This window comes from Metarhizium robertsii, assembly GCF_000187425.2.
Source record: "Metarhizium robertsii ARSEF 23 chromosome Unknown MAA_Scf_5, whole genome shotgun sequence".
Lineage (NCBI taxonomy): Eukaryota > Fungi > Ascomycota > Sordariomycetes > Hypocreales > Clavicipitaceae > Metarhizium > Metarhizium robertsii.
The window spans coordinates 1223795-1244537 of record NW_011942193.1 but is presented as its reverse complement, the minus strand read 5'-3'; the positions used below and the strand labels follow the sequence as shown (position 1 = coordinate 1244537).

At 52.4% G+C, this 20743-nt stretch overlaps 5 protein-coding genes across 5 annotated transcripts; 1 reads left to right on the top strand and 4 right to left on the bottom strand.

The window, feature by feature from the left end:
• Positions 1–8171: 8171 nt before the first annotated feature.
• On the bottom strand, positions 8172–9568 carry MAA_04279 (S-adenosylmethionine synthetase; the record flags this gene model as incomplete). The annotated part of the gene is made up of 3 exons (XM_007822277.1): positions 8172–8633; positions 8702–9367; positions 9512–9568. The coding sequence occupies 3 exons, from the start codon at positions 9566–9568 to the stop codon at positions 8172–8174; spliced, it is 1185 nt and encodes a 394-aa protein (XP_007820468.1).
• A 1775-nt stretch (positions 9569–11343) lies between these two features.
• MAA_04280 (putative protein family, ATP binding protein) lies at positions 11344–12340 on the top strand (the record flags this gene model as incomplete). Its single annotated transcript, XM_007822278.2, has 2 exons — positions 11344–11391; positions 11483–12340. The coding sequence occupies 2 exons, from the start codon at positions 11344–11346 to the stop codon at positions 12338–12340; spliced, it is 906 nt and encodes a 301-aa protein (XP_007820469.2).
• Positions 12341–12655: 315 nt separating this feature from the next.
• MAA_11213 (uncharacterized protein) lies at positions 12656–13174 on the bottom strand (the record flags this gene model as incomplete). The annotated part of the gene is made up of 1 exon (XM_011413193.1): positions 12656–13174. The coding sequence occupies one exon, from the start codon at positions 13172–13174 to the stop codon at positions 12656–12658; it is 519 nt and encodes a 172-aa protein (XP_011411495.1).
• Positions 13175–13876: 702 nt separating this feature from the next.
• Positions 13877–16659, bottom strand: MAA_04281 (uncharacterized protein; the record flags this gene model as incomplete). Its single annotated transcript, XM_007822279.2, has 2 exons — positions 13877–15784; positions 15919–16659. The coding sequence occupies 2 exons, from the start codon at positions 16657–16659 to the stop codon at positions 13877–13879; spliced, it is 2649 nt and encodes an 882-aa protein (XP_007820470.2).
• Positions 16660–19532: 2873 nt separating this feature from the next.
• On the bottom strand, positions 19533–20680 carry MAA_04282 (methylenetetrahydrofolate dehydrogenase; the record flags this gene model as incomplete). The annotated part of the gene is made up of 3 exons (XM_007822280.1): positions 19533–19616; positions 19670–20402; positions 20478–20680. The coding sequence occupies 3 exons, from the start codon at positions 20678–20680 to the stop codon at positions 19533–19535; spliced, it is 1020 nt and encodes a 339-aa protein (XP_007820471.1).
• Between the last annotated feature and the right edge of the window lie 63 nt (positions 20681–20743).

Sequence of the window (20743 nt, the reverse complement as noted above, 5' to 3'; positions counted from 1 at the left end):
CCCGTCCTTGGCCACGGTCACAATTGCTTGCTGGTCCTGATGTGCTGACAGGGAAGGGAGGGCCGTGTGGTGCTTCATCAGAGACAATTCATCGAGCAATTTCCCAATGCCAGATGCCAGATGCCCTCTGTCCCCATCTCTGTCTCTCTCTGGAGCCACCCCGTGCAATTGGGGGCCAGGACAGCAAACCCAGGACCGACCGGCTCCGTCTTGCCATTCATTCCACTGTTTGGAACTGGCTCTTTTTCTTTCCTTTACGGGAAAGGGGTGTGTGTATTATCTCCCGGACAAAAGATCGTGTGCAAAGGGTGGAAACCACCCGATGTTGCACTGCAGACGGGTTACACCGCATCTGTCAGGCAAAATGAGGCTGCTTATTCTGTTGTACCATGTTGTGTTGCTTTCTTTTTGCGTCTATGAAAGAACTACATACTACGTACACATGTACGTCCCTCCACAGCCGCCGGCACCCCGTTTGGTTGGACGATACATGCGCCCATCTAACCAGCTCGGCGGATCGAAGCTATGAGACACGGGGCGAGGCTCCGGAACCGCGGGATATGGCGTATTGTTTTTTTTTCCTTCTCGTTGTTAGGTCGCCGTTTTTTCCCTATTATGAACTTGAAGGCTTTTTTCTTAATATATCTCTTCCTATTTTCCTACGCCTCCGATGTATATCAAAAGAGGGGGGGAACCTGGCAAGATTGCATGTGCTATTCACGGGTACGACTGGCAGCGGCATGGTATTGTCGACAGGACAGAGTGCCCGTTGGCAGCGACGCCTCATGCCTTCTCAGTGGGTGCCAACTTATTTCCGTAACAGGCACATCCATGGCCGAGGGGGGAAAAAAAGAGTCAAGTGTTTGGCGACACCGCCCACCGGCCCGGGGGAGGATCATGGCCCGAATAGGCGCGTGGTGGTCACGGCTTGGTATGTATGGGAAAAGTGAAAATGGTCTGACGCTCTGCATACAGGCTTGCCGTGGACAAAAAGAGTCGATGGCTTCACCCAGACGGCTGGGCACCTCGGTCAGCGCAAGAGGCGTCACACCGGTATTCATATTGTCCTCGTCGTCCGGGTAAAAGTGACCGGGCCAACAGCACGCGACCGCTGGCGTGCGTCACACGGCGCCCGGCTTGCCTGCGGCGACACAGGCGGGAAAAAGACGCCAGATGTGACCAGAGACGATTCGACTTGTTTTCAATGAGTTTTAGACTTCCTATTGTCCGTCTCCACAGTTGCTATTGTTGTCGAAATCGGGGCTGGCCCATCGGCCCATTGACTCCCCGATCAGGCTTAGCGTCCGTGTTCCGGGCACCATTGACCCGTCCCACTGGGTCCCGCCTCGGCATCCAAACTCCCAGAGCTGACGGCCCACGGCCGACGTGATTGGCTGGCGCCTATTCCGCGCCCCCCTCCCAGAACAAAAGCTGACAGCTCCGCAAACCGCAACATGAGTGACCCTGATCCCTTCGACTTCATTTCACGACAAAAGGCAAAAGTTGCCTGACTCTCATTTATCCTCCAACGCCTGTCTTTGAATCATCCATCTCGGCGGTATCCCAAAGCAAGCCACGCCGAAGGGGAAAAAAAAAGTAAGGGGGAGGGGGAGGGTGGAATCGTCCGAATGGCCCAACTCATTGCCAAGCCTCATTCCGCGTTTTTTTGTTATACAACTTCTACTACACATCACCTGTTGGTTCAGAACATTCTCGTTGGCCGATATTACGACCATGGCCGAGGTTCCTTGCTTGTCGACCTATCCTCGAAAGTAAACTCACTTTTTATGACCAAACTTCACCGTTACCGAAAGCGGCCAGCCTGTGTGCGAACCAACAACCGGCAAGGGCCTGTACATGTGACACATGCCGTAGACCAAGAGGCGAACCGTCGACATCCTTCAGCGTGTTTTACCCTCTGCCGAAACGTCTTGTGCTTGCCTGTGTCTCTTTCGTTGCCCAACGTCATACCCGTGTAGAACCCGAGGAAGGGGGGGGCGCACACGAACCCATGGCTTGCTATTTAACATTTCCCTTGGCATGAACAGCGTGTATTACGGCGCCCGCGCTAATCATCTTCTTCTCTGCGCGCGCCGCCCACGGCACTAAAGTAGTCGGCCAGACTGTCGGATTGTGCGACCAGGCAGATGGGACGCCGGAGCCTGCTCTATTGGATACCAAGTGTCTCCGAGTGGCGGCTTCTAAACGCCAAGGGTCGCCTCCCTCGGTCATGATGTCACCTGCAAATTGGTAAAAAAAAAAAAAAAAGAGGCGTCCCCCTGCGATTGTGTTGTCTTGCGCTGTATTGTATGATACGCTTTACATACTTGTCCTTGAGGCTGAAGGGGGAGGGAAAGGGGGCCACAGACGCAAGTGCCGGCAAAGAAAATCATGATGTTGAGCTGTCATGTCGGTTTGTTATCGAAAAGAGAGAAAGATACGGAGTACTCCGTAGTCGAGCTGAGGTTTCCAGGATGTCCAAGTCGATGCGACATGACGGGGTCATCAGAGCCCTTTGGGCACTGCGATTGCAAGTACTTTTCCGTTGTCATGTTTCCCGTGGCTCGGCTCATCGGGTTTTCGTCCTTTGAGTCCCCGAGAGAGAGAGAGGCAGAGAGAAATGACTGTTGGATAATACCTACTTGTGCTGGGACGCAAATGACTTATCCCATCTGTCGTCCTCATATCCATCGTGCTTGGAAATTCTGACCCAGGGGCCGGAATGGAACCTCCAAAACCGCTTACAAATGCCACACCGTGACGAGATGCTCTTGGAAGCTTCATCCTTTAGCTTGCCGCCGTGTAAAGAAAGGCACAAGGTGCTGCATGAGCCGGTGGCTCTTGAACACCACCGCCATCGCCATCACCATCACCATCAGCACAACACGAGGCGTGATCACACACCCACAGCACCAACGGAAAAAAAAAGAGTCCATCAGCAACGCCTCCTTCAATCTCGGCACTGCTCCCACGCCCTTGGTCTTATTCTCTTCCCCATGCCCAACTCTTCTGCTGCGTACCCGACGACGTGGTACAAGGCTTCGCAAATGTCCGCTAGCCCATCCGCCATCCGCCATCCGCCGCCTCCATTCTTCTGCTATCAATTTGCCAAGGGGGGTGAAGAAGGGGGAAGGGGGGGCGTTCCAACTAGATGCCCATTTCCAAGTTGTGACTTGCCAACAGGCTGCAGCCGCAGCTTATACATGGTACATAGACGCACAAGCAGCCCGTGGTCGATGCTCAACTGCAGAGATTCGACAAGTGTCCACCATCTCGCAAAGGGTCAAATGGTACGTCCTTCTCGCCATCGCCCAGCCCTTTTGCCACTCTATCCGTCGGACAGCGGCAACAATAGCTGTTGCAACAATACCCATCTTGTCCGGGAAGGGTGTCCCGCCCCCAGCACCGGCGTGAACAGCATCACGCACACACGCCTCCGATGATTGACTCTTCCGTGCTCGCCGGCTGCATCTCACGTCTGGCAGTGTTGGAAAGCGAGTTAAGCTTTCATCACTCCTTCAGCACTGCCATACGCTGCCCGTAGCGGCCATGTACGATGCAGTTCCTGGTCACACCGAGGCGGGGTTGGGAAAGCTTGGGGAAACCCAACAAATCCCCAGAAACAAACCCATCATATCGCTTAGCCCATGTGTACGTGTTGGCTGCAGTGACTCCGTTGTCTGTACATAATATTCCCCGACCCAACAGCGTCTCTCGGCTGTCTGGACATAGAGCCATTACTCTTTGTACTTTCTCATCTCCGCTGCGGCAGCAATATCGGAATTCTTTTTTTTTGGCAATCAAAGACATGAGAATAATAAACCCCCCGTCTTGTTTGATTCTTCTCTTCTTCTCCACTCGTTACGTGTACGAGTGATTTTTGATTTTTTTTTTTTTTCCTCTCTTTCTTGTTATTGTCTTGGGAAAACGCCCCTTGAACATGACCACATCACGGGCGCCCTATGCACTTGGTTCTGCACGCACACAATGCATGCATGAGACTGGAAAGAAAATAAAAAGGGCGTATTTCCACTTTTTTCAGCTGCCGAGCTTCCCATTATTCGATTGGCCGGTCTGGCTCGAACGGCCTGGGACGACGGCTTCGTGGTACGCGCCGCTTATAAGGGGGACGCTGGGATCTGCAAGGGACCATGGTGCTGTTGGCGCGTGCTGCGGACGACCATGCTGCCTCCCTCTCTCCATCCTTTGTCACATTCGACGTGCTGTGAGATTCATCGGGGTGTGAGAATGGTCTTGGTTGCCAAGGGCATATACATCGCGGCTGAAGGGGGGGTGGTTGTTCGTCCATGCTGAAGATCGCAGAGGCCAGGCCCATTCACGATTTCTTCGTTTTAGTCTTGTGATACTATGACTAGCTGTGGAGGGCATACCTTTTTTCTTGATGTACACAGGGATAGGGATAGGCAGCCCCGTGCGACTGCGGCCTGAATTTACAGTTGCCAAGTGAACATTTTTGTTCCCAACATGCTATTGTCTCGCGCGGCCACTGTCGCGGCTTGGCGACGAGATAAAGGAAGGAAGGTTGCCTTCCTTGGTCCCGTGACCGGATGTCGGTCAGAGTGCCGGTGAAAATGTAAAAAAAAAAAAAGAAGACACAAAAAAAAGAGTTACTACGTACAAAGGAACGTGCCGACTCCCGAGGACAGCGTCCAGGTTCACGATTTGCACGCTCCAACAGCAAGTAATAAAACGTTTAATTCTCTCATCTTTCTTTGTTTTTGCTCTTTCCTTCACCGGTTCAGGGGTGCTGGTGGCAATCTTGCGACCAACACGCACTTTTCCCACGTTGGCTCGAAAACCAACAAAACCACCAAAAAAAGGGGGGGCCTCATCATCACCAATTATCAGATATCGCCAGCACAACAAGGGGGGTAGGGGGGGCTAGTGCGGGCGGTGAAAAGGCACACCTGGGGAACTCTCGTCCTGTGCGGATGCTCGCTGCCCCCGAATCTCTAGATCTCGTTCACAAAGACATGCATGCATGGAACACTTGTTTCTCATGGGCAACCAACAGTCTTTTGACCCTTTATATCACGATGGGGGCCGTCGCCAAGCCCTGCGCAAAGGAGAGTGCAGGACCTTGGGGGCAGAATCTACATGCCTTGCCGGATTGGGCAACAAACCAAAGAAATTCGATTTCCAACCGACGTCGTGCCACGTGTTGTGCGAGCAGGGTGGACGACGGACGCACGGGTCTGTCTCTCGCTTTGATCCAACGTGTCCAGCCTTCTTTCTTCCGCTCAGTCCTCGTGTGATTTATCAGCGGTATCGCCGTCGTGGTACTCCCTCTCACTTTCTCTCACTCGGGCGCAAGGACCATTATCGCGACAATGCTCTCTCCCCCGTTCACAAGGCCGTGGGGGATGAGATTTGTCGCATCTCAGCTCTCCGTCCGGGGCACAGGGCAGTCCGATGTAGGCGAGCAGCTGGTCAGAAGGTCTTGTGTGTAACATGCAATCTAAAACATCCGCCGGCAGCTTGCATACGAGCATCTACGGACGACTTTTGCCTCCTTTTTTTTTTTTTTGTTCTTGCTCCATCCGCCACAGCATATGGACAGACGGGCCGATACTCCTTTCTCTCTCTCCCCACAGTCATTTTCTTATTTTCCTTTTTTCCTTTCTCCGTACTCTGTATTATTATGGCTGAGAAATTAAGGAGTAAAGCGTTTGTGCGTACTCCGTATTGGCACCTGCTCTGCCAACAAGGCATCTGCATGCAACCTGCAAAGCACACGATGGGCTTTACCGACGCACAATGTGAGCTTGTATTGTTAATCTATTGTGCCAAAGAGGCTCTTCTACTCCCTTTCTTTCTTGGAGGCGAGCGGAGCGGCGGACAGACACGTCACGTCACCCTCGTGACATTGGAGTACGAGCCGACACGGGCCTATTGTTGGCAACCAACGCTTGAGGCCGACGAGGTGCAGGAATGCTTTTCCGTGTTGCTCCTTGTACAATGGGATCGACTAGGGGGCCGCTGGGGAGCGTTTCAACATCTTTGAGGCTCTGCCTTCTACGCATGGTTCTTTTTCTATTGTACACACGGGCATAGATCGGTGCGTGTCCGTGGCGGAGAGACAAGGCGGGGGGGAGGCGGCTCATTGTCTGCTCAGCCCTCTTTTTTTTTGCCTCGTCGTGCTGCAGTTTGCATCTGCTTGGAATTCTAATCGTGAATCAAGCACACCGAAACTTCTTTGCCGTATAAACCTGAGCGTGCTTCTTGCCACGCAATCTATTGTCCTGCTTTTAGGGGGTTCCACTGCGTCCAGAGGCAAGTCTGCACGCAGGTCCATATGAGGGCTGTGAAATGATTGTCGTATTGTGTGAATGGAAATGCAAAAGAAGAAACAAAGATCGCCACCCATATCGTGCCTAGGTGCATTGCAGAAGCTGGGATATTGCTTGATGGGAGCGTCGTGAGGCGGCACTATCATGTGCAACAGTACAGGGATAGGACCTGGTATATTTTGCTTTTTTTCTCACCGGCCCTGTCTTGTCAAGCATGGTGGACAAAGCTCGTGACGAACATGGACGGGGGGGCAATATTCTCAGATTCAAAGAAGCTGCCACCAATTTCCAACGTCTCTTCTATCATATACTACATGGAAAGGGACAAAGAAGGCAAGAAAAATCAAACATGTCGTTATCGTACCTTGTGCGACTTGACGATTCGAAAGAGGGAGCTGACATCTGCCATGACCAGCACAATCACGAATATAGAAATACCGCCGCCCTTTGCAGCCCTTAGAGCATTCAATTTCCCGTCAACACGCTCGGTATCCTCGTATCCCTCCCCGCAAACATATATATACTCGGCTCACCCTACACCCCACGATCCAAATTACCGCCATCAGAAAACCCAAAGCTCATCTAATAAAACACACATGTATCACAAATAGCCCAAAAACACAAAAAAAAAAAAGTCACCCGCATGAAATCTACAATGATGCCAACGTAGCTTCCGCAGCAAAAGTGCAGCAGCATTGGAATCAATATACCTCTCGTCCACCGTAGGCCCCTCCATTTGCGTACATTCGCGTCATTCCAACAAAGTGGCCCAAGGAGGCGGCGATTTTTACGCTCCAAATCACAATGGATTCATTCACATACCGCGGTTCTGGCTCACCTTTGACCATTCTTCGTTGATACAGCCAACCAAAACCCAACCTGAAATACATCTGACGCCTAATCAAGACGTGAAAATTCTTGAAGCCATTTCCCAGTCCAAAATGTGACGCCAAATGTGCTTGGCTAACGACAAGTCCCACCGTCAAACACACGACACATGCTTCACTTCATCAAAAGCATGAGTGCATCATTCCACATATTTTCCAATGGCAAATTTCATATGCATGCCGTTATCATGTAGCACATGTAGAGCACACGACCCACTCATACATATTTGGCTGGAATAAACAACTACGCACGGCACGTCGCACATGTCACTTGCAAATATAACGCAGGTTCCCTCATCAGGTGTTTCTTTGGTCTCTAGCTGTCACTTGCAAATATAACGCAAGTTCCCTCATCAGGTGTTTCTTTGGTCTCTAGCTGTTATCTATCACAGCCGCAGCAAGTCATACTTGCTGGTCTAATATCCCCCAATTCAATGGTAAATAGCGACCCCCTCCGCTTTTCCATTGCTTCCCGTACGACTGACTGACTGACTTGCACAAGCTCGGCCAGAGAAACACGGGGAATAAAAAGATGTTGAAGTTCTTCTTCAGTCCCCCAAACGCCGGTAAGCACGCTTCTCTAAAGTTTTTGCCCTGGTAGGGGTATCATAATGCAAGTCTCTTTTTGACGATTTGCTTTCGCCTCACAAATGCAGGTGTGTCCCAAAAGTGTCTTTGTTGAAAGACGCCGCCACTCCATTCCCAAAATAAAATATCATGAGAGTGGTCTTCGCAACAACAAAAAAAAAAGTTTTCAGAAACGAAGAGCTGAAAATAAATAAGTATCAGATGCCAGAAACCGCCCGTCCCCACGTCCCGTGTGGGGAGATTACATGGTTTCGTTGAGAACCGTACGCCGCCAGAGTGTGCATGAAAATGCCAATTATAACACATCATAAGATTGGATAAGTGATAAATAGAAGGCTTGTTGAATTCCTTCCATACATTGTCCTAGGATGCAAAAAGGTGCAACTTAGAACTTGAGCTGCTTGGGCTGCTCCCAGCTGAATGACTGGTTGGTACCGAAGTGGCCGTTCTTGGCAGTCTGCAGGTAGATGGGGCGGTCCAGGTTAAGCTCGCGGACAATGACGCCGGGGCGCAGATCAAAGTTGTTGCGGATAATCTCAACAAGCTGGTCAGAGGTCTTCTCGGAGGTGCCGTAGGTGTCGACGTAGATGGACAGAGGCTCCGCAACACCAATGGCATAGGAAAGCTGGACAAGCGCACGGCGGGCGAGACCGGCATTGACCAGGGACTTGGCAATCCAGCGACCGACATAGGCAGCAGAACGATCGACCTTGGAGAAATCCTTGCCGGAGAAGGCGCCACCACCGTGGGCACCCCAGCCACCGTAGGTGTCGACAATGATCTTACGGCCAGTTAAACCGGCGTCACCCTGGGGACCACCAATGATGAAGAGACCAGAGGGTTGGATCTGGGGATAGTTGGTTAGCCAACAACTCAAAACATCTCTTTGGGCTGTTTTGCGATGAGAAAACTTACGTGGTAAACGGTGTTGTCGTCGAGGTACTTGGCGGGGATGGTCTTCTTAATGATGTTTTCAAGAATCTGCTTGCGGAGCTCCTCGGTGGTAATGTCGGCAGAGTGCTGGGCAGACACAACCACGGTGTGCACACGGACGGGGACAACGGCGCCGTGGTCGTGCTTGTACTCAACAGTGACCTGGGTCTTGGTATCGGGGCGCAGCCAGGGGAGAGAGCCGTCACGGCGGGCAGCAGACATGGCAGCGTTGAGCTTGTGGGCGAGCTGGAGGGTGAGGGGGAAGAGCTCAGGGGTCTCGTCAGTGGCATAACCGAACATGATACCCTGGTCACCAGCACCGAGCTTCTCGAGGGCCTCCTCGTAATGCAGGCCCTGGGCGATATCGGGAGACTGCTGCTCAATGGCAACAAGCAAGTTGAGGGTCTTGTAGTCGAAACCCTTCTCAGAGTGGTCATAGCCAATGTCTCTGACGGCGTCGCGGACAATCTTCTGGTAGTCGAGCTTGGCCTTGGTGGTGATTTCGCCAAAGACCATGATCATACCAGTCTTGGTGGCGGTCTCGCAAGCGACCTTGGACAGGGGATCCTCGGCCAAGCAGGCATCGAGGATAGCATCAGAGACCTGATCAGCGATCTTGTCGGGGTGACCCTCACCGACAGACTCGGACTATAGGGTGTGTTAGTTAGCAGCCTCGGGCGCGGCGCCAATATTTACAGTGTTTTGCGTCTTTTTTCCCCTCCCCTTCCTCTTGCAAGAGGAGGGGGAAATAGGCTGCCAAACGATTTGAGCGCAGGCCATTCATTCACTTACGGTGAACAGGAAGGTGCCCTGAGGGCTAGATCCGTTGGTGCCGTTGACGCCAGGCATTTTGTGTATGTTGTAGGAGAGGATGAGGGAAAGAATGAGAGGGCAAACAAAATTCAAGAATTGGCCGAGACGAAAGGTCTGTGAGACTTCGACAGCGGGCCGGAAGGAAATAACTGCGAAGAGTGAGTTCCAAAGTCAGCGATTGATTCGTCTCTAGGAAAGCGCAAGCCGCGAATTACTAGGCAGCAGTGCAATTGACGGGTTCACATACCACTACGAGGTGACACTCAGAAGCTGAGGGGCGAAGGGGGAAACTGAGGTAAGACGGGATGGGAAAGGAAGAGGAGGGAAAGGAGGAGAGGTTTTATGCCGACAATTTTCTGAGGGGGGCCGCTCGCAGCTGCATGCGCTGCGAACCCAAATGGTGGTTGGAGGGGCAGCCCAGCAAAAAAAATTGGCACGGCGGCATGTTATCGGCATAAGGGCGGAGCTAGTATCTGGGCCGCAGTGTACATGAGACATTGCACTCAGCCACACGGACGGGCAGGTACCCCCGAATACGACTGCTAACAGATTGCTGGGCGCTGGCCGGATGCGATGAGGGGCAGCGACGGCCGCCACCTTTTCGGACCAAATTGCGCCATCTCGGAGCCAGTCAGCGTGGTCAGCGTCCAGCGAAACCCAGTTGTTGCACGTCACCCCTGGCTGGAGATGGCACATGTACAGTTACACATGTGGTATAAGTACTCAAGTACATGAAGTATGATGCAAATGCACTCCAGTAGCCTGTGCTTGTGAGTTTTCAGTCCTGTCCAGATTGGAGTACTGGCCAAGAAACTTTGGCCATCATGACTAGCAATTGTGTCGGTGTTGCATCATCATCAATCTCGCTCGGCTGCCGTACTTTGACCCCCTCCCCTCAAGCACCTCTGAGACCCCGACCAACGCCAAACTTCTCCGTTGTGCCCCAGCCCAGGCCGGCCGCATATGTACTCCGTACTATGTACTCCGTATATCCCCCAGTCTCTTCGCGCAAATGGACAACGTGTCTACTGGTCAGTTTTGGCGCAATAGTTTCTCCGACCTGTTGGAGCTCCGACAGCCGCTCCGACGAGCTGTCACTGGCATGGCATGGTCGGCGCTTTCGTTTTCGCGGCACCCACTGCTTTCGGCTCTTGAGATTGGAATTTCGTCTGAGACATTGGGTGCTTGGGCTCAAGTTTAGAATCCGGTCTCGCAGGGTTAATGTGCCTGGTATGCTTGGTTGGCCGCCTTTGTTCTGCAAGCACTTCGGAGACTTATGTACCTACGGAGTACGGAGTACACGCTTCGGAGACTAACCTGCAATACAATATCGAGCTACGAGGTACTCCGTAGTGTCTGCGAAATGTCGCACCTTGCGCCTCTTCTGTGACTTTTGACTCGAGGCTTCGGCGCCGGATTTTGGCACACTGCAGACTAATAAGCCAAGACGACGGCGCCAGCCCGCCAGCCCGACCGACTTTGGCTTGCCAGCCGCCTGCTCAGGTCAAGGCGCTCTCATCAACTTGTATTTCGCTAGGATAGTAATGAATAGTAGTAGTAGCAACTCAAAAGCCCCCACATGCACCTGACGTCAAGTTGTCAAGCGGCCGGGCCTGTGGGCTGCAGCTCCAGAAAAAAAATTGCGAGCTACCAGAGGCTAGAACCAGAATACTAGCAGCGAGAACAACCTTAATCCACGCCCTCTCCCCCATTTTCCGGCTCTATCACGGCCTCATCTCGCCTCGATCAAAGGGAAACATCGATAGGCCCCTCTCTGCAGTCTGTCAATTGGGCGGCTGCGCTTCACCACCATGAGCAAATTTGGTGCCATGATCATGGGCCCTGCGGGGGCAGGCAAGGTAAGACGAAGACGAACAAGCAGCAGTCGGCTGCCATGTCCTGTCCCGTTCGAAAACACCAAATTCTAACCTTCAGCTTGTACGCATGCAGTCCACCTTTTGCGCCGCCCTCATTACCCATCTCCAGCTCAACCGCCGTTCCGCCTTCTACGTCAACCTCGACCCCGCGGCCGAGACTTTCGAGCACACGCCCGACCTCGACATCAAGGAGCTCATCTCACTCAAGGATGCCATGGAGGAAGTCGGCCTCGGCCCCAACGGCGGCCTAATCTACTGCTTCGAGTTTCTCATGGAGAACCTGGACTGGCTCACCGAGGCACTGGACAACCTGACGGAAGAATATCTCATCATTATCGACATGCCCGGCCAGATTGAGCTCTACACGCACATCCCCATCCTGCCCACCCTCATGAAGTACCTGTCGCAACCTGGATCGCTCGACATTCGCATGGCTGCCGTCTATCTCCTAGAAGCCACCTTTGTGGTCGACCGGGCCAAATTCTTCGCCGGAACTCTGAGCGCCATGAGTGCCATGCTGATGCTCGAGGTCCCCCACATCAACGTCCTCTCCAAAATGGATCTCGTCAAGGACCAAGTCAAGAAGAAGGATCTGAAGCGCTTCCTCACGCCCGACATGGGTCTGCTGGAGGATGACCCCGTGGAGCGCGCCAGACGAGTCGCTGAGGGTCCTGAGGGCGACGACGACGAGTCACGAAGACCCGACGAGAGTGAACAGATTATGAAGGGCGCCAGCTTCCGGCGGTTGAATCGTGCTGTGGCAGGCTTGATCGAGAGCTTCAGCATGATTAACTACCTAAAGCTGGACGTGACAAACGAGGACAGCGTAGGCGCCATTCTGAGCTACATTGACGATTGTATCCAGTTTCACGAGGCCCAGGATCCTCACGAACCCAACGACGACGAGGACGAGGCCGGAGACGAAGAGTGACGGCTGCTTGTTGTACTTTGCTTTTTCAGTTTCTCTTTTTTTTTTTGGAATACCCGCATAGCGACGGCGTTTAGGATCCTCACAAATCCAAAATTGATAACAAGAAAACAAAGTCGTGATATTTCGCGTCAGTATCAAACCGTAAGCGTGACCAAAGCCCAAAAGATGCCCCCATGCAAGCACAAACCAAAACAAAAAAAACACCATCCAATATCGGCATCATTCCCATTTCTACACAAAAATTAACGCCAAAAGTCCCATCACATCCCAACAAGATGAAATCTCCACTGAAAACACCCATCGCCATCATCATCATCATCTCCCCCTCCCCTCGCCATAACCACTACTCCCCCCCTCCCTCGCCTCATACCGCTCATACTCCTGCCACCAAAAGTCCTTCAAGACAGCCAGATACCCAACGACCTTGCCCCCAAGCACAACGGCATCCGTCACGCTCTCCACGACGCCCCTGTTACACACCCAGGCCAGCAGCGCCGCGGCCGCGCTCCAAAACACGACCCGCATCACCAGCCGCGTCCACCACATTATCAGCCTCCGCACCCAGTTCATCACCACCACCGTGGCCGTCACCACGCACAGCAGCGCCACGAGCCCCGTCACGCCCTGGTTCTCGACGGCCACGGCCAGCACCCTGTCCGCCAGCGGCTGCACCACGGGCGCCAGCGACGCGAGCCACGCCTGCGCCTGCGCGACCGCCGCCTGCTTGTATATCTGGAAGGGGGCGCGGGGGTTGAGCAGGTGCGTGCGCACCGAGAGCGCGACGTCCGGCGGCAGAAGTTCCGTTAGGAGGCGGGACGTTAGCGACGCGTCCATTGTTTCTTTTTTATTCGTATCTTGTTCTTATTCTTCTGCTTCAAGCGGGTCGGCACGAGAGAAAGTAGCGTGTGTTTTCGATTTCTTTTCTGACCAGAGGGGTGTTGAGCGGGAAGTCGGTGAGTTTTGTGTGTGTTTTTTTAAACGGAGTAACCTACATATTCAATCTAGGATTTGGAAGGAGGACCCTTTTCCCGCGATCGATAAGCGTGGATGCGGTGTGGTTGGTTGGTTTTGGGGCCGGGGAGCTTGTCTTGCCATGTGCTTGGTTGGCGTGGATAATCTGGCGTCAAGGTCAATTGCACAACGCCAATCGGCGCGTTGGCAACTACAAAACGGACATGGAGCTTGCGCACGCTCCCGCGTCAATGGTAGAGTTGGAACCCATGGCGATTCTGAAATTTCCTTCGTCATAAATCATTGAATTTTTACTACCAATATGTGCGTAATTCTACTGTAAGCGAATAAACAAGAATTGCCGTCCTCCCAGCCAGACGCAAATACAGAAAGGGTATCAAAGATGTTGCAAAACAAAAGAAAATGTACATCCATCGTAAAACAGAAACAAACATGGTTTCCAGTTAGCCATTGTAACGAAAATCGACATATATATATTTTTTGTCACCTCGTAACGATTTGTCCCGCCTCAACTCCCCCAAAATGATTTCATCAGCGTCGTAGGTATAGAACATATGATTAGTATTACGGAGACATTGGTGCTCCGTCGCCAATGTTCTGGAGCAGCTTCCTAGCCGCTTCTATTCTCTCTCTGTATTCAGCATGGTTTCCGGTGCCGAGACGCGTAGCTTCACTCAGGCCCAAGACGCATCGCCCCAGACTTGCCACGACTTGTTCCACCAAGACTTGGTCTTCTCGTGAGAGCGTTTGTATCGCAGGAGACTGTGGTCCGCTCCCAGCGCTGTCCTTGTCACATATGCTTCTTGTCTCATTCATGAGTGACTCGGCGACTTGCTTGAGCGGGCTGTCTGGCGATCCGCTCAAGGTTCCCTGGCTCAGCCTGGCTTTGTTGACAAGGGGAAAGCTCCTGTTTGTCCCTGTGGACTCAAACGATGAGACGGACGGACGGTGCAGAGTAGATGGCGTGCTCGCACTAACGGGTCGATGAATGACTGAGCCGTAGCGAGTGTGCTTTCGGTAATATCCGGTAGAATCACTACTGCTTCCACTGGCGCTACCGCTACCGCTACTACTTGGACTGTCTTGGCCCATCCCGCCAACACTCGACCGGATGGTTGTGGCCGGTGGGCTGTCTTCATCTTCGTAGTCGTCCGTAGGCGTCACAAACCCATCGTCAGATCTCGTCGAGCCGCCTACCGAGCTGCGGCTCTCTCTGCCCTCCATGGCGGTTGCGAAAGAGTCGATGGAAGCCAGAGTATCAATACTGGGTCGTCGTGCGTGCGTCATAGTCGGACCGCGTGTGGTTTCCACAGAGTCTTGAGATCCGACACTGCTTACGCTATCGCTTCTAGTTACCCGCTGCCGGCTAAGAGTGCCCATGGCAGAGTGTAGGAAGAAATGTTCATAATCAAACGCGTCTTCCCGATCTTCATGAGATATATCGGTGGGCTCCTGATGCGTATCATGATAGAGCGATTCGCCACTTTCGCTAGCATAATCCGGGAAGTCTTCTTGGTCTTGGTCCTCCTGGTCGTTCTCGGGCATTTCATCATTTGGAAGGTGAGCCTCATCCCGCTCATCACGGCTTTGAGGAGTGGTCTTTGGTTCGCCATTCAATGCAGCTGCGTCTGCTGACCGAACCACTCGATGGCGGTCTGAACTCTGTGTTTCCTCATCCTTCTGAGATGCATACGGGGGAGAAGCGGCCTCCGAACTGCCCATCAGCTGTGCTTCCGTTTCTTGCTTTTCCATCTCTTCCGGAATCCTATCATTCTCAAAGCCAGACTTGGACCCATTCAACGGGCTAGCCAAACCAGGACTTCCGATTTCTGGCGTATCTGCTTGTTTGGGGCTTGTATATCCTTGGTCCCACCTAGCATGTGTGAAAGGACTAGGCGCCCTTAAACTTTGCAAACTACGCCTTTTCATGCTGTCTGCCTGTGCCTGCTGCTTCAGACTGGAGATTTTGCCTTTGAGTCCTTGCATTTGATCCTGCAGGTCTCGCATTTGCGCAGCCGAGGCGGACCGCGACGTCACACTAGCTTCCGTAGGCGATCCGAAGGTTGGGCTGCCTAGAGCTACAACCTGACTACCAGAGCGACGGTTGTCCTCGTCTTGTGGGCTTTCATCTTCGTCGAGCGGCTCTAAAGCTGAGCCAATAGAGGAGAGAGGAGACTTGACGGAACTTGAACTATGCTTGGACCCTAAACCGTCGGCACTCTTGGACAACGTCAAGTGTTGGCGATAGCCACCAGCTGCACCAAGGGCACTGGCAGATCGTTGAGGAAGCATAGTCGTACGAGCAACACCTTGTAAGCCATTCTCGCTCACATTCCTCGAGTGTGTTGGAGTAATGGTCTGCGGTCTGTCGTGGATCGAGCCATTCGAGCGAGAAGCAGGAGGCGGGGTGGAACATTCAGATATAGATGAATAACTAAACGTCATGGCCCTATTAAGGTTGCCTTCCATAGCCTAACGACCAAATTAGCAAGCAATCTTCACACTCAAGGGGTGGAAAGTTGGAGGTTCTTGTGGCAATATTCCCCTCCTCTTTTCTTTTGTTTTCTTTTTTTCCTTTTTCTTTTCTTTTGGGCAAGTCTACGTACCAGAAGGCGATGTTTGGCATTAGCAAGAATCTGTTCAGCTCGTTTGCTCAGCGAGTTGGTGGAAAGTCTATGCTCATTCAGTCCGTGACCAGATGGCATTGTCGCAGCACCGAGGGTTTGAACGGACGTTTCATCCACGAATTCGCTTGCCAAACTCTCCTCATCATCTCCTTGGAAATTGCTGTCATCTACACTGACCGAGTCATCAAAGTCGCCAAAGGTAGCTTCTGGGCCCTCAATGGTATTGACGGTGCTCGTGGATTCAATTGAGAGTCGGCGCTCGCGCCTCGCAATATTCTGTCTCTTCTTGAGCGCTCTCTTTCCCATTGTCGGTGAGGAGCGTAGAGGTGTGCCGCTACTCGTACCAGGGGTGCCAGACAAGCCGGAGGAATTGCGACTCGACGGGTGGCCGGCCGTACTTTCGACCTCAGTCACCTCACCAATATCCGAGAGCATCGTGCCATTGCCGTATATGATGGGCGTCGTGGGCGGAAGTGGTCCAGGGACATAGCTAGCTTGCGAGAAATCGTGAAAGTCGTGGGGGGGATGCGCATTGTTCCACGTCACTAGTGGTGAGTGGGATCGGTTGTCGAGATGCTCCGGTTCGCCGTAGTCTGGTAGAATCATGTCTGGGTTCGTCAACGTCGGCGAACCTGACTGAGGTCGGTAGGACAAATTCGCAGCTGCGAATGCATCGTAGCGACTGTCGCGGCCCGCGTGGGCCATTGTCTGGGCAGTCATGTTTGACTACCTAGATACCTATAGGTAGCTAGGTATTACCGGAGCGAATGCGCAACAAAAGTAGTGGCGCCGGTCGAGTCGGTTGAGTCGGTTGAGCTCCCAAGGCCGATTCAAGTCTGAATGCGTTGGATCACAGCAGCCAGGTGCCCCCAACTACTCAGTCACCTCGGTGAAGCGATGCTCTTATACAACCCAAGCTCTGAATGTCTCAATAACGAACGTCGAAGATACCCAAAGGCAGCACAAGAAGTAAAATGGCCGGAGGACCAGGGCAAGTTGTCGGGGAAGTCTGCGGTCACCTGCACCAGGGCCGGTTACACTGGCCACAAGCGCAACTGCAGGTCTTAAATGCCAGACACCATGAAACAAAATCGCCTAAGTGGTTTTGAGAGTTCGAGTTCGCTGTCGGAGCAGGTTGGGAACGCTGGAAAGGTCTGCGATTCGCGACAAGTGGGAGAAAAGTGAGCTCGGTCACAGGCCACGGTCTCCTGAACGGTGTTCCCAGTTGATGCCGAAATAAAGGGTGGTGAAGGGGGTCGACAGGCCGCCAGGGTAGATGACCCAATGCCCAATGTCCGTCCCCGAAAATGTCAAGTTTGAGGATGGATGCAGCCAGAGCAAAAGATCATGATTGGGGGAAAGTGGAAAATCGGAAGGCGGTGGTGAGGTTGCTGCTTTTTCCCGTCCGGACCAAATCGTCGGGGTCAAGCCGCCACAGTGCACACCACCTCGAGCAGCGTCAGCGCCAAGTACGTACGTCCTAGTATTACTGCCATTGTACTAAAAGCCACTCAAAAGGAATGGTGTCCTGGCCGGTTCAAGTGCCTTTGCAGCCAGTTGACCTGTGCTAGGCTTGGGTCCCCGGAGGGAGTCCTTGGCCAGGCAAAGAGGGTCTAGATGTCCGCCGCCTCCAGAGTCCTGTGCATGTGCAGCTAGACCAGAAAGAACTAGGGGCGGAAAGGAAGAGTTCAGGGGGGTCCAATGCTTAGCTAGTAAGTTACTACCAGCTGGCCTTGATCAGACCAAACGCCCCATGTGCCGCTTGGGTCACCTTGGAAGGAGTGGATCACTCTGTTGGCGCAACATCGAACTAGAATCTGACAGGGGTTGAAGAAACGAATCTTGGGTGGCGTCCCAGAGGAGGGGCCGCGGCCAAAAGAGGCCATGAGATGAGGCCAAACGAAGAAGCGTACGGGGTATTGTTGCACGGGGTAGGACAAAGGCAGAGGCCATTCACTGTTTGAATGTTTCTCTGAAACACCTTGGTTGTCATGCATCCGTATGGGCAGCATTCGCATTCATCACTTGCATACGCCGCAGTCACCAAGAGCATTGAAGTCAATCAACTAGCTGCATGTGCACATGTGGTCAAGTCCGTATTTCCCATCCTGCAGCTTTGTTCTCGGCCTCCGCCAGAACCCACAGCACAGGCAGGCAGGGCCTAGGATAATACTACTAGTACACGTGCATGTACATAGTCGTCAACTAGCACTATGGAAGCGAAGCGCTCAGGTCTTTTTCTCCAAAGTCTAACGTGCCCTGACCTGGTTGACGACGGTACTTGGTTCTGGGCCAGATGCGGATAAAATCGTTCTTGCAGTCTGAGCCGCGAGTCACCGAATGGGCCAGCCACAAAGTCAATCCCAAGCCCACATGAGCCACGTATCGGATGCAGACCGCGCTCCAACGATTGTTAATCACTGTGCTTACATACTGTGCTTACATACTGCATCAACGGCCCAAACTGGCCAAACACGAGGGAGTGTGCCGTACGAGCATATGTACACATGTACGACCAGACTGCATGATTTGAGCACGGCACTCTATATTTAATATTCCCCATCCACTGACCCCTGCGAGCTTTGCCTACCGCCCCTAGAAATACGCCGAAGCCAAGAACTCTTTCAGATCCTGACGTCGGGCCGGGTTTCGAATCTTGGGGATACATCATCTCTCTCCTCCCGTATTGCACGGGGTACAACATCATCATCCGAGTGAAAAATAAACGACCGTGCCACACCCGCAACTGGCAAAAAGTCGTGGCTTTGTTCACTTGGGCATCCACCCACCACCACCGCCGCCGCCGCCGTCTGAGCGCCCATTCACCTCCACGTCCCGAGAGCATCGTACACTATGTAGTACATGTCATCATGTACTTGACAATACCGGTAGTGCAGTTATGGCCGCAAACGCTTCAACCATGACCGTTCGTCCCGTCTTGTATTCCACCACCAGTTACGGCCTTTGTTAGTGTGTTCCCACATCCAGCGTCCCCCGAGAGAGGGCTGAGGTTATGTCATAATGCGCCCATTTCTCAGCGTCAACGCAAAAATGCACGTTTTCGTGTCGCATGCCGCGTGTCGCTTGCGCATAAACGGAAGTAAACGTATTGCGCACAGTCTTCTTTCATGTCCAGGCACCGGCGCAACCGGCCGGACATAACGACGCAAATGATTTACTTGAAAATGTGTTGCAGGCTTCATTCTTCTTGGAGCAGTACCCAGCCAACACTAGATTTCACTGACAGCAACATGTGTAATGCAGAAAACACATATACATGGGCTAGCAACGGATTGAATGGCATGGAAATATATTTGCTCATATGATCACGGCTTCCAGTACAAGTTGATGTCCATTGCCACGGTTAATTTCGCATAAAATTCAGTATCAGCATGTAGCTCGTTTTTGTATATATCTGAATAATTCGTTGGGTTCATAGAAGGTTTGCCGGCTGTATTTCGAGGTGTCATGAAATCCAACCTTCTCCCTTTTATTTTTCGTAACTGCGTCAGAAAATGTAAATGGCTGATCTCTCTCTGTCTTCTTATTTTTTACTCCCTCTCTCTCCAAGTCCATTCGAATAGGATATCAAACTAATCATCAGCAAATGCCTCGGTCTTGGCTTGGATCAAAACCTTGTCGGCGTCGTCCTTGGAGGGATGATTGGCAACCAAACGCTACAAATATTAGTTTGGGCTGTGGTCCTCGATTTTTATGAAATATTGCTTACCACGAGGTTACGGAGCAAGATGGCAATCGTCACCTTGCCAACAGAAGGGACGTATATCGAGGCCTTCTCCTTGATTGCGGGGCCGTCAAAGTTCCTGTACGAAGAAAAGTTGATGCACACAGCACCATCGCGGATAAGGTCTGTAGGGACCTTGAATGATTCCACAGGAACACCTCCAATGACAACGTCGCTAAGAGGCAAGCAGTCCTTCAAGCCCCAGCCCTCCTTGTCCTCGACTTGGTGTCGCGGGCTTTTGATACCCTGACCACGGGTGAATAACTGGACTCCGGTGATATCAACAGAGTATACAGTAGCACCATCATTGGCTAGCAAAGCAGCGAGAGGTCGGCCGTTTACTTCGGAGCGGTTAATGACGGTGATAGTCTTGCCAAACAGGCGATTCCCGGCTGCCAAAATGGGGTTGTAAATTTGAAGATATTCCAAGATCTTAACCACAGCCAGTGGAGTGCATGGCAAAATAGACTTCTTTCGGTTCTCCGGAGGATCCAGGTATCGGATATTATGATACATGTTGTAAAGATACTTGTGGCGCATACCCTCGACATCTTTGGCAAGCTCTACAGTCTCCTGGACGTACTTGTCATGTGTGGGGTTCTGGGGGAAGATAGGATAGTAAACGATGATGCCGTCAACAACGTCATCTTCATTGGCTTTCGTGATCTCCTCCTCGAGGAGATCTTTGTCAACAGTGCGAAGGTCAAAGTTGAAACCACTGTTGAAGGGGGTCAGCATCTACAAGTCATCACCTCGGGATGCAAAACCAATGGGTCAATCCTGCTCTACTCACTTCTCCTCGCAAGTCTTTTTTGACCACTGGGCGTACTGAACCGCAGCGGGATCACCATTTGCCAAGAAGGCAACAAGCGTTGGTGCTTTGGGGTTACCTCCCTGGACTTTGGCCAGCGTCTCTTTGACTTCGGTCAAGAGGTTCTTAGCAATGGTCTCTGCGGTGATGACCTTGCAGGTCTTGGGAACTTCTGACGAAGCCATTATCTGAGCACCAAGTCCGTGTTAGCGTCAAATTCTTTATCACCCAACTGAATAGTCAACAGT